General features: G+C 33.1%; 1 protein-coding gene across 5 annotated transcripts in view; it reads right to left on the reverse strand.

The window, feature by feature from the left end:
• Positions 1–19,187, reverse strand: part of LOC137233878 (cyclin G-like) — a 127,654-nt gene that overhangs the window by 18,080 nt on the left and 90,387 nt on the right. For 4 of the 5 annotated variants that reach the window (XM_067757395.1, XM_067757404.1, XM_067757388.1 and 1 more), the window contains 4 exons: positions 9,675–10,765; positions 7,978–8,217; positions 7,348–7,722; positions 7,067–7,281 (listed from right to left, as the gene is read on the reverse strand). In XM_067757395.1, coding sequence (XP_067613496.1) covers positions 7,067–7,281; positions 7,348–7,722; positions 7,978–8,217; positions 9,675–10,765 — 1,921 coding nt within the window. Of the gene's footprint in view, positions 1–7,066; positions 7,282–7,347; positions 7,723–7,977; positions 8,218–9,674; positions 10,766–16,306; positions 16,325–19,187 lie in introns of those variants that run through there. The other variant, XM_067757418.1, reaches the window with a different exon arrangement.

Here is a 19,187-nt window from a genome sequence, read left to right on the forward strand (position 1 = left end):
CTCTAAATAGGCATGTATCTCGCGCAACTGGCTTAATATCTGCTTGTTCTTTGCCGTCGGTAACTACATGAACCTTCTTGTTTTCGCTGTTTTCTTCAGTACGCGATGTCTGCTGCTTACAATCATTGGCTTTATGACCAACTTGACTACACTTAAAGCACCGAACAGCCGAACGAGTGCAATGCCTAGCCAGATGCCCTACTTTTCCACACTTAAAACACGCTTTGCTGCCGTGGGTTTCACTTTTGTCTGTATTTTTTCCTTGAGGTGGTTGTGGAACCGCTCTACTACCTAAACTTTGGAATTGTCCATGACATTTTTCATATACGCGCAAGTTCTCTTTTAAATCAGCTATAGTGAGAGCTTGGTAAAGAATTTGTTTATTGGATCTCGTATCGGGTATACCCTCAATAAAATATTCAATGATACTGGCATCATCCATATCTAGCATGCTTGCAATTTCCATCAGCGAGTACAAATATTCTAGAAAGCTTTCATTTGCCCTCTTACGTCTGTTCTTTAATCGGCGATGGATTTCGTTTGCACTAAGCTTAACTTCAAACTCTTCTTTAAGGATGGACTTTAACGAGTTCCAATCCTTAATTTCTCTCTGACTCCTAACAAATATTTTAGCCGCACCTTTAAGGAGTTGTTTTCCATAAATAAATTTTTCCAGGTCATTCCAATTAACAACAGCTGCATTACTCTCAAACTCTTGCAACCACTGATTAATGTCAGGTTGCCCACACCCTGAAAACGAAGACAGAGTATCCTCAATGTCTCGAAGACTAAAATAGCTATGAGTCGCATTGTTCAACCTATTCTGAAAACTTCCATCCGAATCTGAACTATCATCACCTTCTTCTCTGGAAAGGCCGAAGTGTTCTAAAAGCGTATCTTGGAGTTCACGTTTACGTCCCCTAGTTGATAGTCCTAACGATGTTAGTTTTTCCCTAAGACCGTTCAAGTTCAATGCTAAAATTTCGTTTACGTCCATGTCGACGTCTTTACAATAAATATGGTTTACAACTCAAGAGGTATATTATGTATTAAATTGTATCAATACTTAAAATCACAAAAAAAGATTTTCTTTCTTGTCAATATATTGGTTGTACTCAGAATTTCCTGTAAACAGGTTTTGTGAACTATTTCCGCGTAAATCGCAGTGTAAATTTACGTACAAAGTGGAAAACCAGTAAATGTTTCCTTTATTTTCTAAAGTCAAAGGTTTACAAGAAAATCTGAGTGTTTATTAATTTAAAATTCAACTCTTGAATGAATTTGTTTTGAATCGATTTCAAAAATAACTTTGAGAAGTAAATTTTTTTTTCGCTTTACTTTTAGACAAACTTAAACAGAAATGTTTTTTTTTTCACTCAACTAAAAACTATTCGACAGCTCTAGTTTGATACAGTGCACTCAAATTGCTTGAATGTTTGTTTTAATTCAGCCCAAATTTACAAAATGTAATTAGTATATTTAAACGCGGTCAAAATTTATTTTGCTCAAATAGTGGCTTTATCTGAACTGAAGCTCAATGTACTTATTTTGCAATTAAGATTTAATTTCTAAACTGTCGAAATTATGTATGATTATTTTAATCAATCGAATTATTTTACTCAAGACAGAATGTGTCTAAAACGTCATCAGACATACAAACTCCAATTTAACTTTGCTCACCAGAAATATCGAACAGTGCACATACATGTATTACACAAAACGTACATATATTTATAACAACTTATCTGCAAATAACTCGAACAACTGCATTTAGTTTGATCTCGCCTGTAACGTCGCTGTAGCCAACTACTGTTTCAAACGCCTTCGTTCTGTTTCACTCAAACACGCATTAACTGACCTCAGCTCTGCTTTACTTCCACTCTTCCACTGCAATCGTAACCCTTCGTTACCTGGAACACAATGTGCCAGCTCAACTGTTCTCACTATCGAACCTCTGTCGACGCCACAATTTCCAATACACACTGCAGTAAAACTTAGATCAAACCTTCCTCGCTATCAACTCGCAGACAATTCTGCCAAACGCTATTGAATTTCAAACTTCTTCAAATTGCAACTTATACCAATTGTTTGATCTTTCTCTGCTGCTGCTGACAGAATTTTAATGTTCGCTGCTTACTCTTGCTGTTTCGCGCAACTGAGGCTTGGCTGCGCTCTGCTACTGCTCTAACGAGATCTCCACTGAATGACGCCGTTATTTGCCACGGTATAACCGTTTCTTCGTTCCGTTATTTTTCTGGCTCTTATTTCGGGTGGTTTAATTTGCATTTACTTACACACCACGATTTTCCCAAGTTTTCTGTGTAAAAGTTGATGCTTTTTACACAATCGAAGATGCGGTACTTTTCTCCTTCTGCTATGTGCGTTGCGATTTACCTCTGCCCTTGTTACAGTGCGCCCATATAATATGTGCATACATACACGTTCGCGTTTCTAATTTATGCAGCAATTTAACGATTGAACCGATTTTATTTTAGAAAAACTTTTTTTTTTTAACTTGTATAACGACTGTAAAAAATTCCGGGCGAGCCCCCAATTGTGGGATTTCTTTGTCTAGGGTTCCAATTAAAACTCGGTTAATTACTAGAACGTGTATATTAGCGTTTATTACATTTACATATACTTTTATATACGTGTTGTCAGTACCGCACTTCAAACTTGATTGTCGTTCGTCTCTTTTAACTAACTTGTGTTAGGCTCTCTTCGTCTAGTTCGGGTTGCCGGTCTAACTATTGCAGGGATGCAATTAGTGCAGTGTATAATTAAAAGGTATGTCCGCTTCTAGTTGTCCTACGTCCGTCTGTCAATCCCACATATATATAAGTCTATATCTATCTCGATTCCTTTATACCTGTACAACCAACCGTTATCCAATCAAAGTTAATATACTCTGTGAGATCTGCTCAACTGAGTATAAAAATGGCAAAAAACCCCCTTATCTGAACGATCGGTTGTATGGGATACATATTATATATAGCTTCGATCGAAATAATTTTTACAGGAAATCTTCTATGATATATTAAAATATATATCACTGAGTTTCACATTTATACTTTCTAAATTAAGGGAGAAATTGCCAAAAAATGTTCTATCTGAACGATCGGTTGTATGGGATATATCTCGATTCCTTTATACCTGTACAACCAACCGTTATCCAATCAAAGTTAATATACTCTGTGAGATCTGCTCAACTGAGTATAAAAATGGCAAAAAACCCCCTTATCTGAACGATCGGTTGTATGGGATACATATTATATATAGCTTCGATCGAAATAATTTTTACAGGAAATCTTCTATGATATATTAAAATATATATCACCGAGTTTCACATTTATACTTTCTAAATTAAGGGAGAAATGGCCAAAAATCTTTCTATCTGAACGATCGGTTTTATGACAGATATATGTTATATTGGTCCGATCCTACCGGATCCGACAAACGTCTAATATAATACAAAAATACATCCTTGTGCCAAATTTAATTGAGATATCTCAAAGTTTGAGGGACTTATTTGCGTTCAAACAGACAGCCGGACGGACAGACGGACATGGCTATATCAACTCAGTTCGTCGCCCTGATCAATTCGGTATACTTAATGGTGAGTCTATCTTCTATATTTCTCAAAGTTACAAACATCGGACCAAAGTTAATATACCATATCATGTTCATCAAAGGTGTAAAAATTAGGTGAATTAGGATATCAAGGAAGAGATTACCGTAAATGGAGAGAGGAAAATGAAGTAAACGGATCTGGAAGAATTCTGTCTTTTTCTTCTTAAGACGAAGAAGGTGATAAAGGCAATGAAGGTATTGATGAACTCATCACAGATCATATTGAATGCAGAACTCAAACATGTTGAGCAATAAGCAAGAATGATTTACATGAAAATTTCTCTTCGAAAATTTAGTGGTTCCTGTGAAGCAAAAAAAAATATTTATATATGTATATTTTGCTGCGCTGTGCACTTTATGACTTTCGCGGTTTGTTTTCTTTTTTTTGGCACGCTCTGAAAAGTTTGTCTTTACCACTGCCTATATATATAATATTTATGGGTGAGATGTTTTGAAAAATAACATTTGAACTAACAACAAAGAACTTGTCAACATGTACATCGCACTCATACATCTATGTATTTACGTACATACATATCTACATATTTTTAACTAAATCAGAAACGAACGGATGTTTTTGCACATATGTATGTACATAGCGCACATCTAGATCAATAGAGAGATAACTAAAAAACTAAAATTTTGAAGTTAAGCATACCTCTCGGTTTCTCGATTCAATACCTACGGAACTGTATATTTGATTTACTAATACATCACTAATCAGCATGAAAAGGCATAGTAAAAAATAAAAATAGCATTGGCGCATACCTTTTTTCGCCTTTTCTGATGTTTTAAATTTTTTGAGTGGATCGCCGTTTGAATCTAGGTGTACACTATAAACACTTTGGCTGATATACTTAAGCACATCAGCAAATATCTACCAAACAATTTTCTAAACTTGATGTATGTCATAAATACATACGTATGTATTCATGTGAGTATATATATATGAATTTTTTACTGGCCAGATTTATACATAAGTACATATGTACGTACAAACGTGAACACTAAAATAGCAGCAAAAATAATCAACAAATTTTCTCTTTTTAATAAAAAAAAACCTTAGAGAATTGTATCACTAAAAAGTGCGAAAAGTTTTTGAGTATATCGAAAAATGAAATCTTAGGAAACTCGAATCTTAGTTTGCAAAAATGTAAACCCTTTGTATGGAAACAAATTTAAAGCACCACCAATTTAGTGACACTTAAAACTTTTACTTTGGTTGATCAAAATGAAGTCGACTGCAAAACTGCATACTCAAAAAGTTTCGTAAATTTCTAACTCAAAATTTTAAAATATTTATGGATATACCGGATTCGATAGCTATAGGCCGATAAAAACAACATCAATTGTTATTTATGGACATTTTTAAAGACTTTCGAAGAATTTTCGAACTTTATTGGAAACGTATTCGGAATTTGTAAACATAGCTTTTATTATACAATTATTCAATTTAGTTTCTTAAGTTGATTTTAATTAACAAAAACAAAAAAAGAGGTGAAAAGAACTAATACAATCTGCTGATATTTTTTGGTATTCGCAGGTGTGTTTGTTTGTAGTACTTGTGTCTAAATGTTTACCTCTGAAAACTCGAAAGCTACATCAAAAGCAAATACAAAAAACTTTTTCAAATATTTTATTCTTTAAATAAACTTCATAAAATAAAGAAAAAGGCCAAAGGAATTTTACAATAAAAACTGTGTTAAACAATTTAGAAAAGAAATTCAAAACTATTCGAAAATTCGATGTTTTTTTAAATCTTTATTGTATTGCACACAGAGAGTTAATGAAGTAAATAGTCAGGTTTTCTACATTAGAGCGTTTATTAATCTCTCGTGCAAACTAAAAAATGTTAGTTACTTAATTGTAAAAATTTATTCAGCTTTTCTTAGCTCGGATAAGGATTTTATTTGGAATGTAATGAACGATAAAAATATTTAATTATTTAATATGCAAAATTTGACTTCTGCAGCATTTGCAGCAAAAGATATAAAAGGTTTTAGATAAATAAGCACATGTTTGGTTAGGCGCAATATTTAGGAATAATAACAAGAGCATAAGCTCTTAGTAGGAAAACAATTTGGGTTTCTTTCAAAAATGTATGTACATATGTGTATGTATATATGTATGGTGTTCGAAAGTAAAAGCGTCATCACTTTTCAAAAACTAGACGACTAACAAAGAAACCAAAAAAGTCAACAATTTGTTTTTAACACTAAATTTCAGAGTTTTTCATAATTTCTTCGAAAAACCCCGTTCTAGGAATTTTAGTTGAAAAAAAACACCTAAAGTATATTGAATTTCTTTTAAGAAATGTATGGTAATCACAGCGTGGTGGCAAATTTCACATCCAATATTTTTTAACCTATCTTGGAGCAATAACGACTGGGAATTGGCCAAAATAATTTTTTTTTTTTAGTGATCCAGCCATAAGCAACAAGTGATTTGGTTTTTTTTTTTTCGAAGAAAGCATCTACAAAATGGTTGAACCTTTGGTAAAATAGAAACGAGCGTTGAAAACAGTTTTCAGCCCTATAACAAGCCTACTTTTTCTAAATTTAATCACAATATATCGGCGTTAAATGGGTTTGATGGTGAATGAGGACAAAACGAAGTACCTGCTGTCATCGAGCAAAGAGTCAGCGCATATCCGCCTTGGCAACCACGCTACTGTTGGCAGCCATAATTTCGAAATAGTAAAAAGACTTCGTTTATTTGGGAAACAGCATCAACACCAGCAACATCAGCTCTGAAATACAGCGAAGAATCACTCTTGCCAATAAATGCTACTTTGAACTAGGTAGGCAATTGAAAAGTATAGTTCTCTCTTGGCAAACGAAAATCATACTCTACAAGTCACTTATCGTACCCGTCCTGCTATATGGGGCAGAAGTGTGGACCATGACAACAGCAGATAAAGCGGCTCTGGGAGTTTTCGAGAGAAAAGTTCTTCGAAAGATTTATGGACCTCTACGCGTTGGCGATGGCGAGTACCGAAGAAGATTTAACGACGAGCTTTATGCACACATCAACATAGTCCAGCAAATTAAAACGCAGCGGCTGTGCTGGCTAGGCCATGTTATGCGTATGAAAGATGGCGCTCCGGCCAAGAAAGTGTTTCTATCGGAACCCGCCTATTGAAGCAGAGGTAGAGGGCGGCCCCCACTTCGTTGGAAGGACCAGGTGGAAAACGATTTAAACTCCTTGGTGTGACCAATTGGCGCCGGTTGGCAGAGAGAAGGAGCCACTGGCGCGCCTTTTTGGACGGCCATAACCGTTTAAACGGTTAAGCGCCAATTAAGTAAGTATATCGGCGTGTCATACAAACACTAACACTTTAAAATTTTTTGCATAGGACATTTTTTCTAAAAAAATGTTAAATGTTAATTTTCGTATCGTACGTCGATATACATTTTTTGTTTGCATTCAAACTCACCTAGAACGGCATCCATCATCCATAATATTCACTTGACCCTCATCGATGGTGGGTAGATCGGTAGAAAAACGATTAGTTGGACGTAAAACTTTCATAGTACGACTCGATAATTTCCAAACTAAACGTTGCTTATACGGTTGCTTATTTTGACCATTGTAATGAGATAAAATGTCAGCAACAATGGTAAAGCCACAACTGAATACACGATCGGGAATCTAACGAAAAAAAGAAACGTATTTAGTAACAATTCTATTGTCCTCCAATCTCACTAAATAACTTACCCGCAAATATTGTTGCAAAAAGAGTATATACTCGAACACGGGTTTCAATTCAGGTCGTTCACGTTTGTATGATGCCTTAATATGGAAATCCATATGTAGGCAAATCAATATTAATGCCAAAGTGGATGGTGTTACAACAGTTGTTTTTACATCACATAGCAAATTTTCCAAACGATTTTCTAAATCTTCCAATTTGATCATACGCAAAAAGAATTCATAGAATTCGTCGCACACCTCTTTGGCTAAATTGCGGAAGAGAGCATAGAAGACGCGCAAAATGGTAACGGCAGTGACCGGTTTGGTACCCATTTGGACACCCAATTTATTGGCAATAACACCAGCCATACGCTCCAAATCACCGGCTGTGCAACCGCACTGAAGGAAGAAAAATAAAAGTTTAGCTTAGTAAAGTAAGTTAATTTGGGCTACAGTTTAATGTACGAATAGTTTTAATATATTATACAAAGTTGATAAGACAAAATTTTCGAAAACGAATAAATATCGAAGAAATCTAATCAAATATAAAGAATTTATGTTTTCAATTCAATTCTATATTACTACACAAACTACTTATTCTTTCTATAATTCATATGAAACTCTCTTCGTGCTACTTAATTCGCTTTGACTTACCTGTGAAATAGTTACTAACTCCTCCGCAGGTATTGGTTTTAATCCCAACTGCTTGATAGCCAAATGAAATGAAGCAACACTCATGCAGGCCATATGCTTCGGCTTCACAGCCATACGATCCAGAAAGCGATCAACAAGGCTCATTGCTGAGAATAACACATCGGAAGGCAGCTCATACCACATTTTAAGGCAACGTAAAACATACGCGGAGCCATCACGTCCACCGGCTGTCACTTCACGCTGCAGGGAGTAAAAGACAAAAGTAAACAAAATAGTTTATAACATTGTGGGATAAGTTTTCTTAATCGATATAACTCTAAGTTTCTTTGGCTAGATCGATAACGCTTGGTAAGTATTTAGGTCATATAGATCGAGTTCTAAGCTGTTTTGGAAAAGTGAATCGAGCCAGCCATCCTCCTTCTACAGGGAAGGATCATTTGGAGTATTTTGGGAACATTTCGGGATAATTTCTAGATTATCGCAACTATGTCGGAATAATTTCGGGACAGTCTCTATATAATTTCGTGACATTTTCGAAATTTATTTAGTAATCGTTTCTAGCTTATTCCGAAGCTATATTTGGATCATATTGGATTTTGGATTGTTTCAGGACGATATACGAATATTTTAAGACTAGAGATAAATTCAGGACTTTCATTATTCTAAACCTATATTAGGATAATTCCTGAATCATTTTGAATTATTTCGGAAACTGTTCTTATTTCAGATTTATTTCTGGATAATTTCAAGACAGTACTGTTCATTTCAAAAGTATTTCGTAATTTTTTTAGAGATGATTTGGGATATACATATTTTGAAACTACCTCGGGGTTACCGGAACTATGTATGTCGGATTAATTTCGGAACTGTCTCCGTACAATTTCCAAAGTGTTTTCATAATCGTTTTTAGCTTATTTAGGGATTTTTCGGGACTATCTCCGGATAATTTGAGTGCTATTTGAGGATAACATCAGGACTTTCTAAAATGAGTTCGAAACTATGGCTACTTCGGAATCATTTCCGTAGTATTTGGAGGTTATTTTCGGAATTATTTCGGTATAATTGCACGACTGAGTCTGTTTCATTTCGGATATATTTCAAAACCGTTTGGATGATTTCGTAACTAATTCGGGATCATTTTTGAATTTGTTCTGGGAAAATTTCGGAACCGTTTTAGTTTTTTGTTCGGGTTTATTTCAGCAATATCTACGTGTCAATTTGAGATTGTTATGAGAAACATTTCAGGACTACTTCAGGAATTTTCTCAGGAATAGCGAAACTGTTTTCAAAATAGGGTCTACACTATTTCGGGACCTTTTACGGTTTCATCTTTGGTTAATTTCGGTACAGTCGCATGATTTTCGACATAATCTTAGGACTATTTCGGGATTGTTTTTGGGTTCAGTCTCAAACCATCTGGGTTCTGTTTTCAGAATCTCCGTATAATTGTTTTCCGAATCAATACGGGATAGTTCGGGACTAACTCCGAGTCATGTTGGCTTTAGTTTTAAACCTTTTGCAGTTTTACTTTGTGTTTGATTTCGTAGTTAAGAAAAAAGCATAACGGATTTGCCATATTTTTGAAAAGTACTTTTTTTTTAAACATTGAAAGAGTATCGGAAAAAGGGTGCTTTAGAAAAAAGTGATTATTTCAAACGACCAACCAAATACTTATTCCATCATCGCAATAAACTTACCTTGGATTCTCTCGGCAACAGCAATACAGTATGATATTTATCCTGCAATACGTTATACTCATTCAACATGCGATACAATTCGTCTGACGATAAGCCAATCAACTCATCCTCTCTCGACTTGGTTTCAGTGGTGCTGCTGGCATCGGTATTATTATTGTTGTTGTTAATGTTTTTGTTTTTATTCATCTTAGCGTTCATATTCAATTTCATATTACTATTTTCATTGTCCATTAACGAAGACTCCAATGGTTGGTTCATCATGTTAGCAGGTGTTTGTTGTTGTTTTAATTGTTGTTGCTCTAGCTCATATTTTTGATAATCCAAGCCAGCAGCACCCGGTGTTACATACCGGCCCTCGTCAGACATATTCCACTCATCCACATCTAAATCCTCATCCAAAGCATGCATTGCTGCATTAACGCTTTCATTCGCTTCAACTGCTGCTGCCGCTGACACTGTAGCCGTCAACGCTACCGCACCACCACCGCCATCAACATCACCATTCATCATGCCATGCGATGGTAATTCCGATTCGATAGCACAAGCTGACGACTCTTCGAAATGACATTGTTGTTGTTGTTGACGATATTGAGATGAATTATGCAAATGATATTCTGCTTCTTCTGCTTCTTCTTCACCCTCTCGCAAGAGATTAACATTATTGATATTAATGTTATCCATATTATTGTTGTTGATGGAGCGGCGGTGGTGATGATTATTAATGTTGGTGATATTGTTAGTGGCGGGCATTAATCCAGTTGTTGGCGAAACCGACGACGACATCGATGACCGCTGCTGCATCAACTGCTGCTGCACGTCAAAACCGTTAACAAAATTGCCGTTGCTGCACTCACTAGCCAAAATCAAATTGTTGTTATTGTTGATGGCGTTGGAGTTGATGTTAGCGTTGTGATTTCCGACAAATTGGCAATACAACTGTTGTTGTTGTTGTTGCAATTGTTGTTGTTGGTATTGGTGGTATTGCTCTTCTTGTTGTAGAGTATTTGACAAACCACTATTATCAACGACGGCGTAATTGGCGGCAGCAGAGTAGCGTACAGGGACAGACATTGTGAGGGCTGGCCTAGTACCTAAAGTTTTTATGATAGAGATCGAAATTTTAAGTTAGAAACAAATTTCTTTTCCTTTTTTTACGCTTTACTTTCTACTTTATGTAAAATTGCAAGACTCAATAGTTTTTTTTTACGTATCCTTCGTTTTTTATTTTAACAGTTTTTTGGTAATAGGCCAATGAAAAAATTTGTTTGATTTTATTTTCAGCCAAATTAGGAGAATTTGTTTTGATTTCTTTTTTAAATTTTTAAGCTTACGCTACCTTTTCTACGGCAGGTTTATTCAAAGATATCAGCGAGAAGCGCCACAAAAGCGATTGCTCGTTTTTTATGAGTGGGTTCTCTCAATCTGTGGCTTAAAAATGTACACTCTCAATTTTCTACAACAAAACAAGTTGTAAAAAACCCAAAAAATCAAAATTCTCCAGAATAAAATTAAGAAACTGAATTGTATAACAAAATCACGTTTAATCTGTCGCTCTTTTCTCTCTCTATACTATGCTTCTCCGGATTTCAAGCCTCCGTAGGAATGTGATGATTGTTAAGTCGTACAGTGATTATACACAATTCAGTTATTCTTATAGACCGAAAATAAAAATTTGAATTTTGCTTGCTACTTGTGTCGTACACAGCGGTCACAATGATAGTGATAACTATGAAAACAGTACACCACTCTAACGTTCAAAGGACCTTCGTACAATTCCTTTTCCCCGAGATAAGAGGAAAATAGACAATTTGCAAGCAACAAACAAATCAAAACCCTCAAATGGTTTTTAATAAAAAATATTTATGTCCCTTTAAAATGGTAAAGCCAGACAAAAGCACAGTAATGGTTTTATTATGTAAGCTTCAGAGCTATTCACGATAATAAACACTTGTGCTTTGCAATATTTTTGTTTTTATTTAGTTTTCTTTTGCGTTTCAAACACAATGTGCTCGAATATTTATACAAATTCTATATGAAATTATAGATCAATTTGATAATTCCTCTCTCTCTTGTTTATGATTTTAATGCGTTTTCGTTTTTACGATCGATTTATTTATGTATCCTTTAATTGTTTAAAAAACGTACATTCTGTAAAGGTGAAATGATATTAGGAAAATAATGCGATTAATATGCGAAAAATATTACAATACAGAGAACTATTTTAAAAAGCTGGAAAAAAGTTTTATTTTATTTACATAAAAGTGGTCTAAATAACATAAAATTTAAGACAAAATTAGTTTCTTGTTTTAAATTTTTTTTTATTATTTTAGTGATAGTTCTATTTATGTTCAAATGTATTTTCATTACAAGATTTTATATATTTGGAAATTTTAAAAAATTTATATTATATGTATTTCTCTATAAACAATTCCGTTAGCCAAGTTCTCCTATTCAATTAGATTTTTTTAACTTTTTTGAGCTTTTTAATTTTGAAATTTTTATCTTTTAATTTTTCTAATTCTGGAAATTTTAAGATTTTTACAATATTTTATAAATTTTTTTTTCTTGTATTTTAACTGTTTTATTGGAATCCTTTTTCTTTATTTGATATATCTTTTGTTTAAATTTTTTATTATATCTTATTATTTAAATCTTTAATTCAAATTTGATTTTAAAATAAACATATTTGTATTTGTTTTATTTATTAATTTGTTTAGTGTGAAGTTTTGTTGTATTTTTTTAATTTTTTTTTAATTGAAATTGCCGCATGCCCGTCCTGATGTCGATTTGTTTCAATTTTTTTCCAAACATTTAATAATATAACATTTAAATGATTGCTTGCAAAACATGCGTTAATGCATTTAAAAGTAAATGGGCAATCCCCGCTTTGTAGTAAAAACAAATTATCACAGTAATTGTTGCTCCTACTCAACATAATGAAATTTTTATATTTTTGTATAATTTAAAATTTTTTATTTTTATATTTAATAATTTTTACTTTGTTTTTTTTTTATTAACATTTTTAGTCAATTTTTTATTTTCAATTAACGAGTTTCTTTTAATATTTAAATTTTTTTTAATTTGTACTACAGTCTGTCTTTTAAGCGTTCCTATTTATTATTTTGAAATAAACAAATAAATAAATAATATTCTTTGTATTTTAATATTCTTTTATTATTATTTTTTTTTCCTTCCTGTACTTGCTTTTTAGTTTTGTCTTTTGTTTATTTACTAATTCATTGATTTTTAGTTTTCGTTGTTGTTGTTGTTGTTGTAGCGATTAGTTACTCCCCGAAGGTTTTGGGGAGTGTTATCGATGTGATGGTCCTTTGTCGGATACAGATCCGATACGCTCCGGTAACACAGCACCATTAAGGTGCTGGCCCGACCATCTCGGGAACGATTTATATGGCCACATTAAACCTTCAGGCCATCCCTCCCTCCCCACCCCCAAGTTCCATGAGGAGCTTGGGGTCGCTAGAGCCTCGTCTGTTAGTGAAACGGGATTCGCCGCTCGAAGGTGAGGTTGACAATTGGGTTGGAGAAGCTATATGTTGCGCTACACAACCCCTCGTCATAAGTTTTTTTTTACTTTTTAATTAAAAATTAAATTTGTTTTATCACTTTTTTTAATCTCTTAATCTTATTTATTATTTTTTTAGTTTTAAGTACTAACATTAAGTATATAAATTCTTTTGCTTCTAAGAAAGTAATTTGTCTTATAAATTTTTCCTTTTGCAAAGGTTTTTTATACTTTTTTATTAGTTTATATATTTTTTCTATTATTATTATTATTTTATTTTCTCTTTTTTTATTATATTTTATCTATTTTTTATTTTTTTTTTTTTATGTTGTAGATTTTTTTTATATTATGGCATTTTCAATTCATTTGGGTTCAATTTTTTTTTTAGTTTCTTATTTATCGGTAATCGTTCCAATATATATTAATAGTGTCCCCTTATGCTTTTATATTTATGTATATATTTTTTAATTTTTTTTTGAGTATTTTTCTTTTTTAATTTTTTCGTTTTTTGTTTCTTTTGTTTACTATTTTTTATTTTCTAAGATTATATTTTACTTTTTTTCTAGTTTTTCGTATAGTTAATAAGAGCTTTTTTTGGTTGGTAAATCACAATCACAACATAAGTCTTCTTTTTTTCTCCCACGCGTTTCGAGCCGTTGTGTCTGCGTCAGGGAGGCTATATAATAATTACAACAAGGAACTATAATTAGAATTTTTTTTTTTTTTTTTACATTATAAATAGGAAAAAAATTAATTTTTTTTAACGTTTTTTTTTTTATTTTCATAGTTTTTATTTTTTTTTTCTATTTTAAATTTAAAAAAAAAAAAATTAATTTTTGTTCCAATTTTTATATCCAATTAATTCATTTCTTATTGTTTTTGGTTTTAGTTTTTTAATTTCATATTTTTTACTTTTTTAATAAATATTTTATTAATTTTTTATTTGATACTTCCATTTACATCATTTAAATGAGTACAAAACTTGAAAATGTTTTTTGTAACTCATGTTAATTTATGTGAACAAAATAATAAGAAGTTATACAAAGCTTAGAGAAACAAATTTTTAAATTTAATTTATAATTTTATTATCGCCCTGTACGTCTGCCCCATAACTATCACCCGTTCCTCACCATCTCATCCCCTCGCTTTTTTTCATCTGCATCGCCTTCGTCCCCTCCTGTATTCTCTGCTTCTCCTTCTCCCTATCTGTCATCTCTACTATCCCTTACATTCTCTCTTTCTCTACATAACATCTTAACATCAATGTAAAACGAAATGTATACGATTTTTTCGAAAAGATCAGTATCTGGTAAGTTTTCAGAAAGTAGTATTTTTTATTTATTCCAACACTTTTTCTTTTCTTTAGTACTAAAAATTCAGATCTTGATGCAGGTCTGAAAAGTTAGTTATTGCTTCTTTTCATGTGTCGTAATGGCATTTTCTAACAAAAAAAAAACACATTTACAATGTTAGATAATTCATTTACTTATTGACCATGAAAATGTTATTAACCACAAAAGTTGTTTACAAATGATTATTTGATTATGAATATTTTGTTTTTGTTTTTATTTGCACGAGAAGCTTTTCACAGCTGAAATAGTGTGAGCGCATAGACTGGTAGTGACTGAATTTGAAGAAATTTTGTTTGTTTGTGATTAATGACTGGTCCGAATAGATAATATTTAGACAAATATGTATGTACATACGTTTTTAAATCAAAATATTGTTTAGTAACAAAATCGGATGTGTTCAAAAGTATATTTCATACATTTCGATTTTTTTATAAATATAATTTGAACCGAAAAATCCAACTCAATATACTCAACTTTAAACATACAACAAAAACGTACATCTGCACCACCAAAAAGCACCATCTGTAAAGTAATCAGTTGGGGTCACCAAAAGTTCAAAAGTGTGGAAATCACTCGCCCAGGAAATATCTTGCTGCACTTTTACAAAACGTGATGTTAAGCAAAATAAACCACAAAGAAGAAGAGCACGAATAAATTTCTCAGTAAAAATAGAGTATCAGTAAAGATTTGTTTAAACAAAATACTAGAATACACAACGCGATTGAGGGGAGCAAAATGAGCAAATAATTGAAGAAACAAAATGCATAGAGTTTGAATGCAATCAACACACCACAATCACACTTTAATTTATCTAACGGATGTTATATGCAGTAAAGTGCAGAGCATCAAGCAGCAGGCAAACAGGCACCAGCTGGCCACATCTGATGGTGTTGATTGAGCTGTTTAATGTAATCTGGAGCGCTTGTATATGCACTTATACATTGGATTCGAATACATTGTATATATTGTATATGTGGTGCAATTATGATATGTACGTGCATAAATAAAACTACTGCATGATGACACGAACATTGTACCACTGCTGCTGTTGCTGCTGTGGATAATAAGCATGTAAATCAATTTTGTAGTATCGCGTAGAGAAGAAATCCAGAGACCAAAGCTCACTGGAAAAAAATTTGTGAATTAAATACAAAAAAAATATGTAAAGAAGTTCATAATTTGGAATTTCGAAATCCAGAAAGACATGAATAATCCAGAAATTCGCGATATCAATATTTATATTCAATATTTGATTATCCCACAAAGCAAATCATACGAACTTACTGGGAGTACGACTTTTCTGTAGGAAACCCAACGTCCTTCCATCCTAAAAACTGTTACATTGAGCGATTTTGCAATAAATTTTTTTGTTGATTTTGAAACTTGATCCGAATTTGCAGGAAATAAAACTTTTCTGAAGGAAATTCAAATACATTTCATCTATATAACTTAAACATTGATCAAATTCAATTTTCCGCGTTGAATAAAACCTTCAACCGCTACGAACCGAAACACACTGCTTGAAGACTTGACGGTGGATCAATCACTCAAATTTGTATATCTTTATATTTTAAAAATATTGGTTTTATGTGAACCGGCTCGAGGTCAATATATTTAGTAATAAAAACACCAGTTTTTATTTTTTATTCCGATATATTTCGGTTACACATCGGTAACCGTCTTCAAGGGACTATACAAAACAATGTAAAAACAAATTTTCATACATGTAATATGTCATATTTTATAAACATACATACATTTTTGAGTTAACCTTCCGTTCGCGTTGGCGTGGAGTTTTGTACTGTCGATTTTGTTGTGAGTAAGTGTCTGTACAAGTGAGCGACGTTGATCGTGTCTGTTTTGAAGTTTAGTCGTATGTCTGGTGGTGTATGTATTATGTGTAACATTTCCAGTGTTAATCTCTTTCTATAGTGATTTTGTTGTTGTAATACCGACGCTTTCTCAAAGTTCGGACAGTGGCCACTAGATGCACAGTGGGCTGTTAGTGCAGTTTTTTGGTTATTTAAATTATGACAATGTTTCATGTCCGATTTGTGCTGTGCTATTCTCGTTTTTAACTTCGATTTGGTGGTGCCTCCGTAAATACTTCTGCATGCTTCGTAGTTATTGCCATTGCACGGAATTTTGTAAATGACGTTGCTTTTTTCCATAGGAGGTATTATGGACTTGGTTTTGTTGAACGTGCTTTTGAGTGTGTTACAGGGTTTATGGGCTATTCTAAATTGTTTATTATTGTAACAGTTGGACTTGATTAGACGCTCTGATAGTTGAGGTACGTAGATTACCAAGCACTCAAAAGCTTGTTCAACAAAACCAAGTCCATAATACCTCCTATGGAAAAAAGCAACGTCATTTACAAAATTCCGTGCAATGGCAATAACTACGAAGCATGCAGAAGTATTTACGTAGGCACCACCAAATCGAAGTTAAAAACGAGAATAGCACAGCACAAATCGGACATGAAACATTGTCATAATTTAAATAACCAAAAAACTGCACTAACAGCCCACTGTGCATCTAGTGGCCACTGTCCGAACTTTGAGAAAGCGTCGGTATTACAACAACAAAATCACTATAGAAAGAGATTAACACTGGAAATGTTACACATAATACATACACCACCAGACATACGACTAAACTTCAAAACAGACACGATCAACGTCGCTCACTTGTACAGACACTTACTCACAACAAAATCGACAGTACAAAACTCCACGCCAACGCGAACGGAAGTTTAACTCAAAAATGAATGTATGTTTATAAAATATGACATATTACATGTATTAAAATTTGTTTTTACATTGTTTTGTATAGTCCCTTGAAGACGGTTACCGATGTGTAACCGAAATATATCGGAATAAAAAATAAAAACTGGTATTTTTATTACTAAATATATTGACCTCGAGCCGGTTCACATAAAACCAATTTCTTTAAATATAAGGTCGCCAAAAAAGAATATTATTTTAAAAATATGTATTTGAAACTCTCTTTGAGGTTATTTTATCTAGTTTGTGCCTTAACCCTATGGGCAAATTCAGTATATGGGGCCTCAATTATAGAATCGCCAGTATCTTTTCGGAATTGTTTGTATTTTTTCGAAATTATGTGTAGTGGCGACTGAAATACGCTTTATATCAGAATTTGTTTGAAAACGCCCTAACTCGTCATAAAATCAATAAATTTTGAGTTGAGATAGGGCATCTAAGAAAAATTGTTGAAGTCATTTGAAACAAATTCTAAGAAAGAGCGCTCCGCAATCAAATTCTGAAATTGGGCGCCCTTCAACCGAATTCATTTGAAACAAATTTAGAGAATGGGCGTTGTTTTATTAAGTTCTGAGATAGATCTTTGTTCAAATTCTAAGACAGGACGATTTAGAGCTGACTGCACAAATATGGTATTACTCGACTCATAAGTCGATATATATAAACGAACAATTTCTATAATCCCTTGTCGAATTGGGCTTGAAAATAGACTGCTCTCGAAGTTGCGCCATCTTTCTTCAGAGTGCGGAGAATGACGCTACAGGAAGCACAACTCAGAAAGTGCTTTGTCTGCACACGAATTGTTCTCTACTGGGGCATTACCACACAGTCCATACGTTTTCTGTGTATTTCATTTGCGATATTTCCAATTCTTTAAACTTGTCCAGTTGTGTTTAAAAATAAAAATAAATTATAAATATGACGTCTAACACTTGCCATATCAAGGATCAAATTGCACACGTGCGTGATCAAGCAAGCAACATCTGGCGTAGACAATCCATTTCATATTTACATACTTATGTACTATATGATTATATCCGAGCAAAAATCGGGAGTGTTTAATGTAAGCTTCTAAAGAGTGCGCTGTCAAGTGTCAAATAGCAAAAAGGAATATCCCAATGTAAACTTCGAGGGTTTTTCGTGGAAAATTGAACTTCTAGACTTGGGATAGTATGTTTTGAAGATGTAAAAGTGATGCAACGGTTTTGTCCTAGGACAACGCAAAAGTAATCACAACATATTTTTTATATGAATTATTTTTAATTATGAGAGGGTCAACCTCACGGAGTACTCTTTACATACATGTACGGAGTTCTAGTGATTTTCACAGGGTATATGTCCGAATACATACGTAAATGCAGCTCATTCAATATATCACATTGAGTGGAAGAATATACAGCTAAACGTAAAATATAGTAAATACAATTTAAACTGTGCAAATACTATTTAAAAGAAAACACTTTAAATATACATTGGAATGTAAATGAAGTCACTTACAGCAGCGAACAGAAAAAAAGCAGTGGAAATTTTTATAAAATTTCGTCAATTAAATTTCCTTTTATAGTTATAGGTCTCTTAAAACTTGCACTGATTTTTAAAATTTTTTTTCCTAAGGGTGTTTGTTTGACTAAAATTATCAGGCCTACAAAACTACATACCCAAAACGCTCAGAGAATCCTAAATAAAAAGTTCAAAACTTTCTCGAATTTTCGATTTTTTTTTTCGAAAAAGTTTTATGGATGGCTTGTTTAGTTTTAGTTAGAAACTTTTTTCTGAATATAAACATTGACACTGTCATTTTTCTGTTCACTGCTGTAGGTGCACAATTACGCATTGAATTGCTCGTTTTATA

The sequence above is a fragment of the Eurosta solidaginis genome, chromosome 1, assembly GCF_040869045.1.
Source record: "Eurosta solidaginis isolate ZX-2024a chromosome 1, ASM4086904v1, whole genome shotgun sequence".
Taxonomy (NCBI): Eukaryota; Metazoa; Arthropoda; class Insecta; order Diptera; family Tephritidae; genus Eurosta; species Eurosta solidaginis.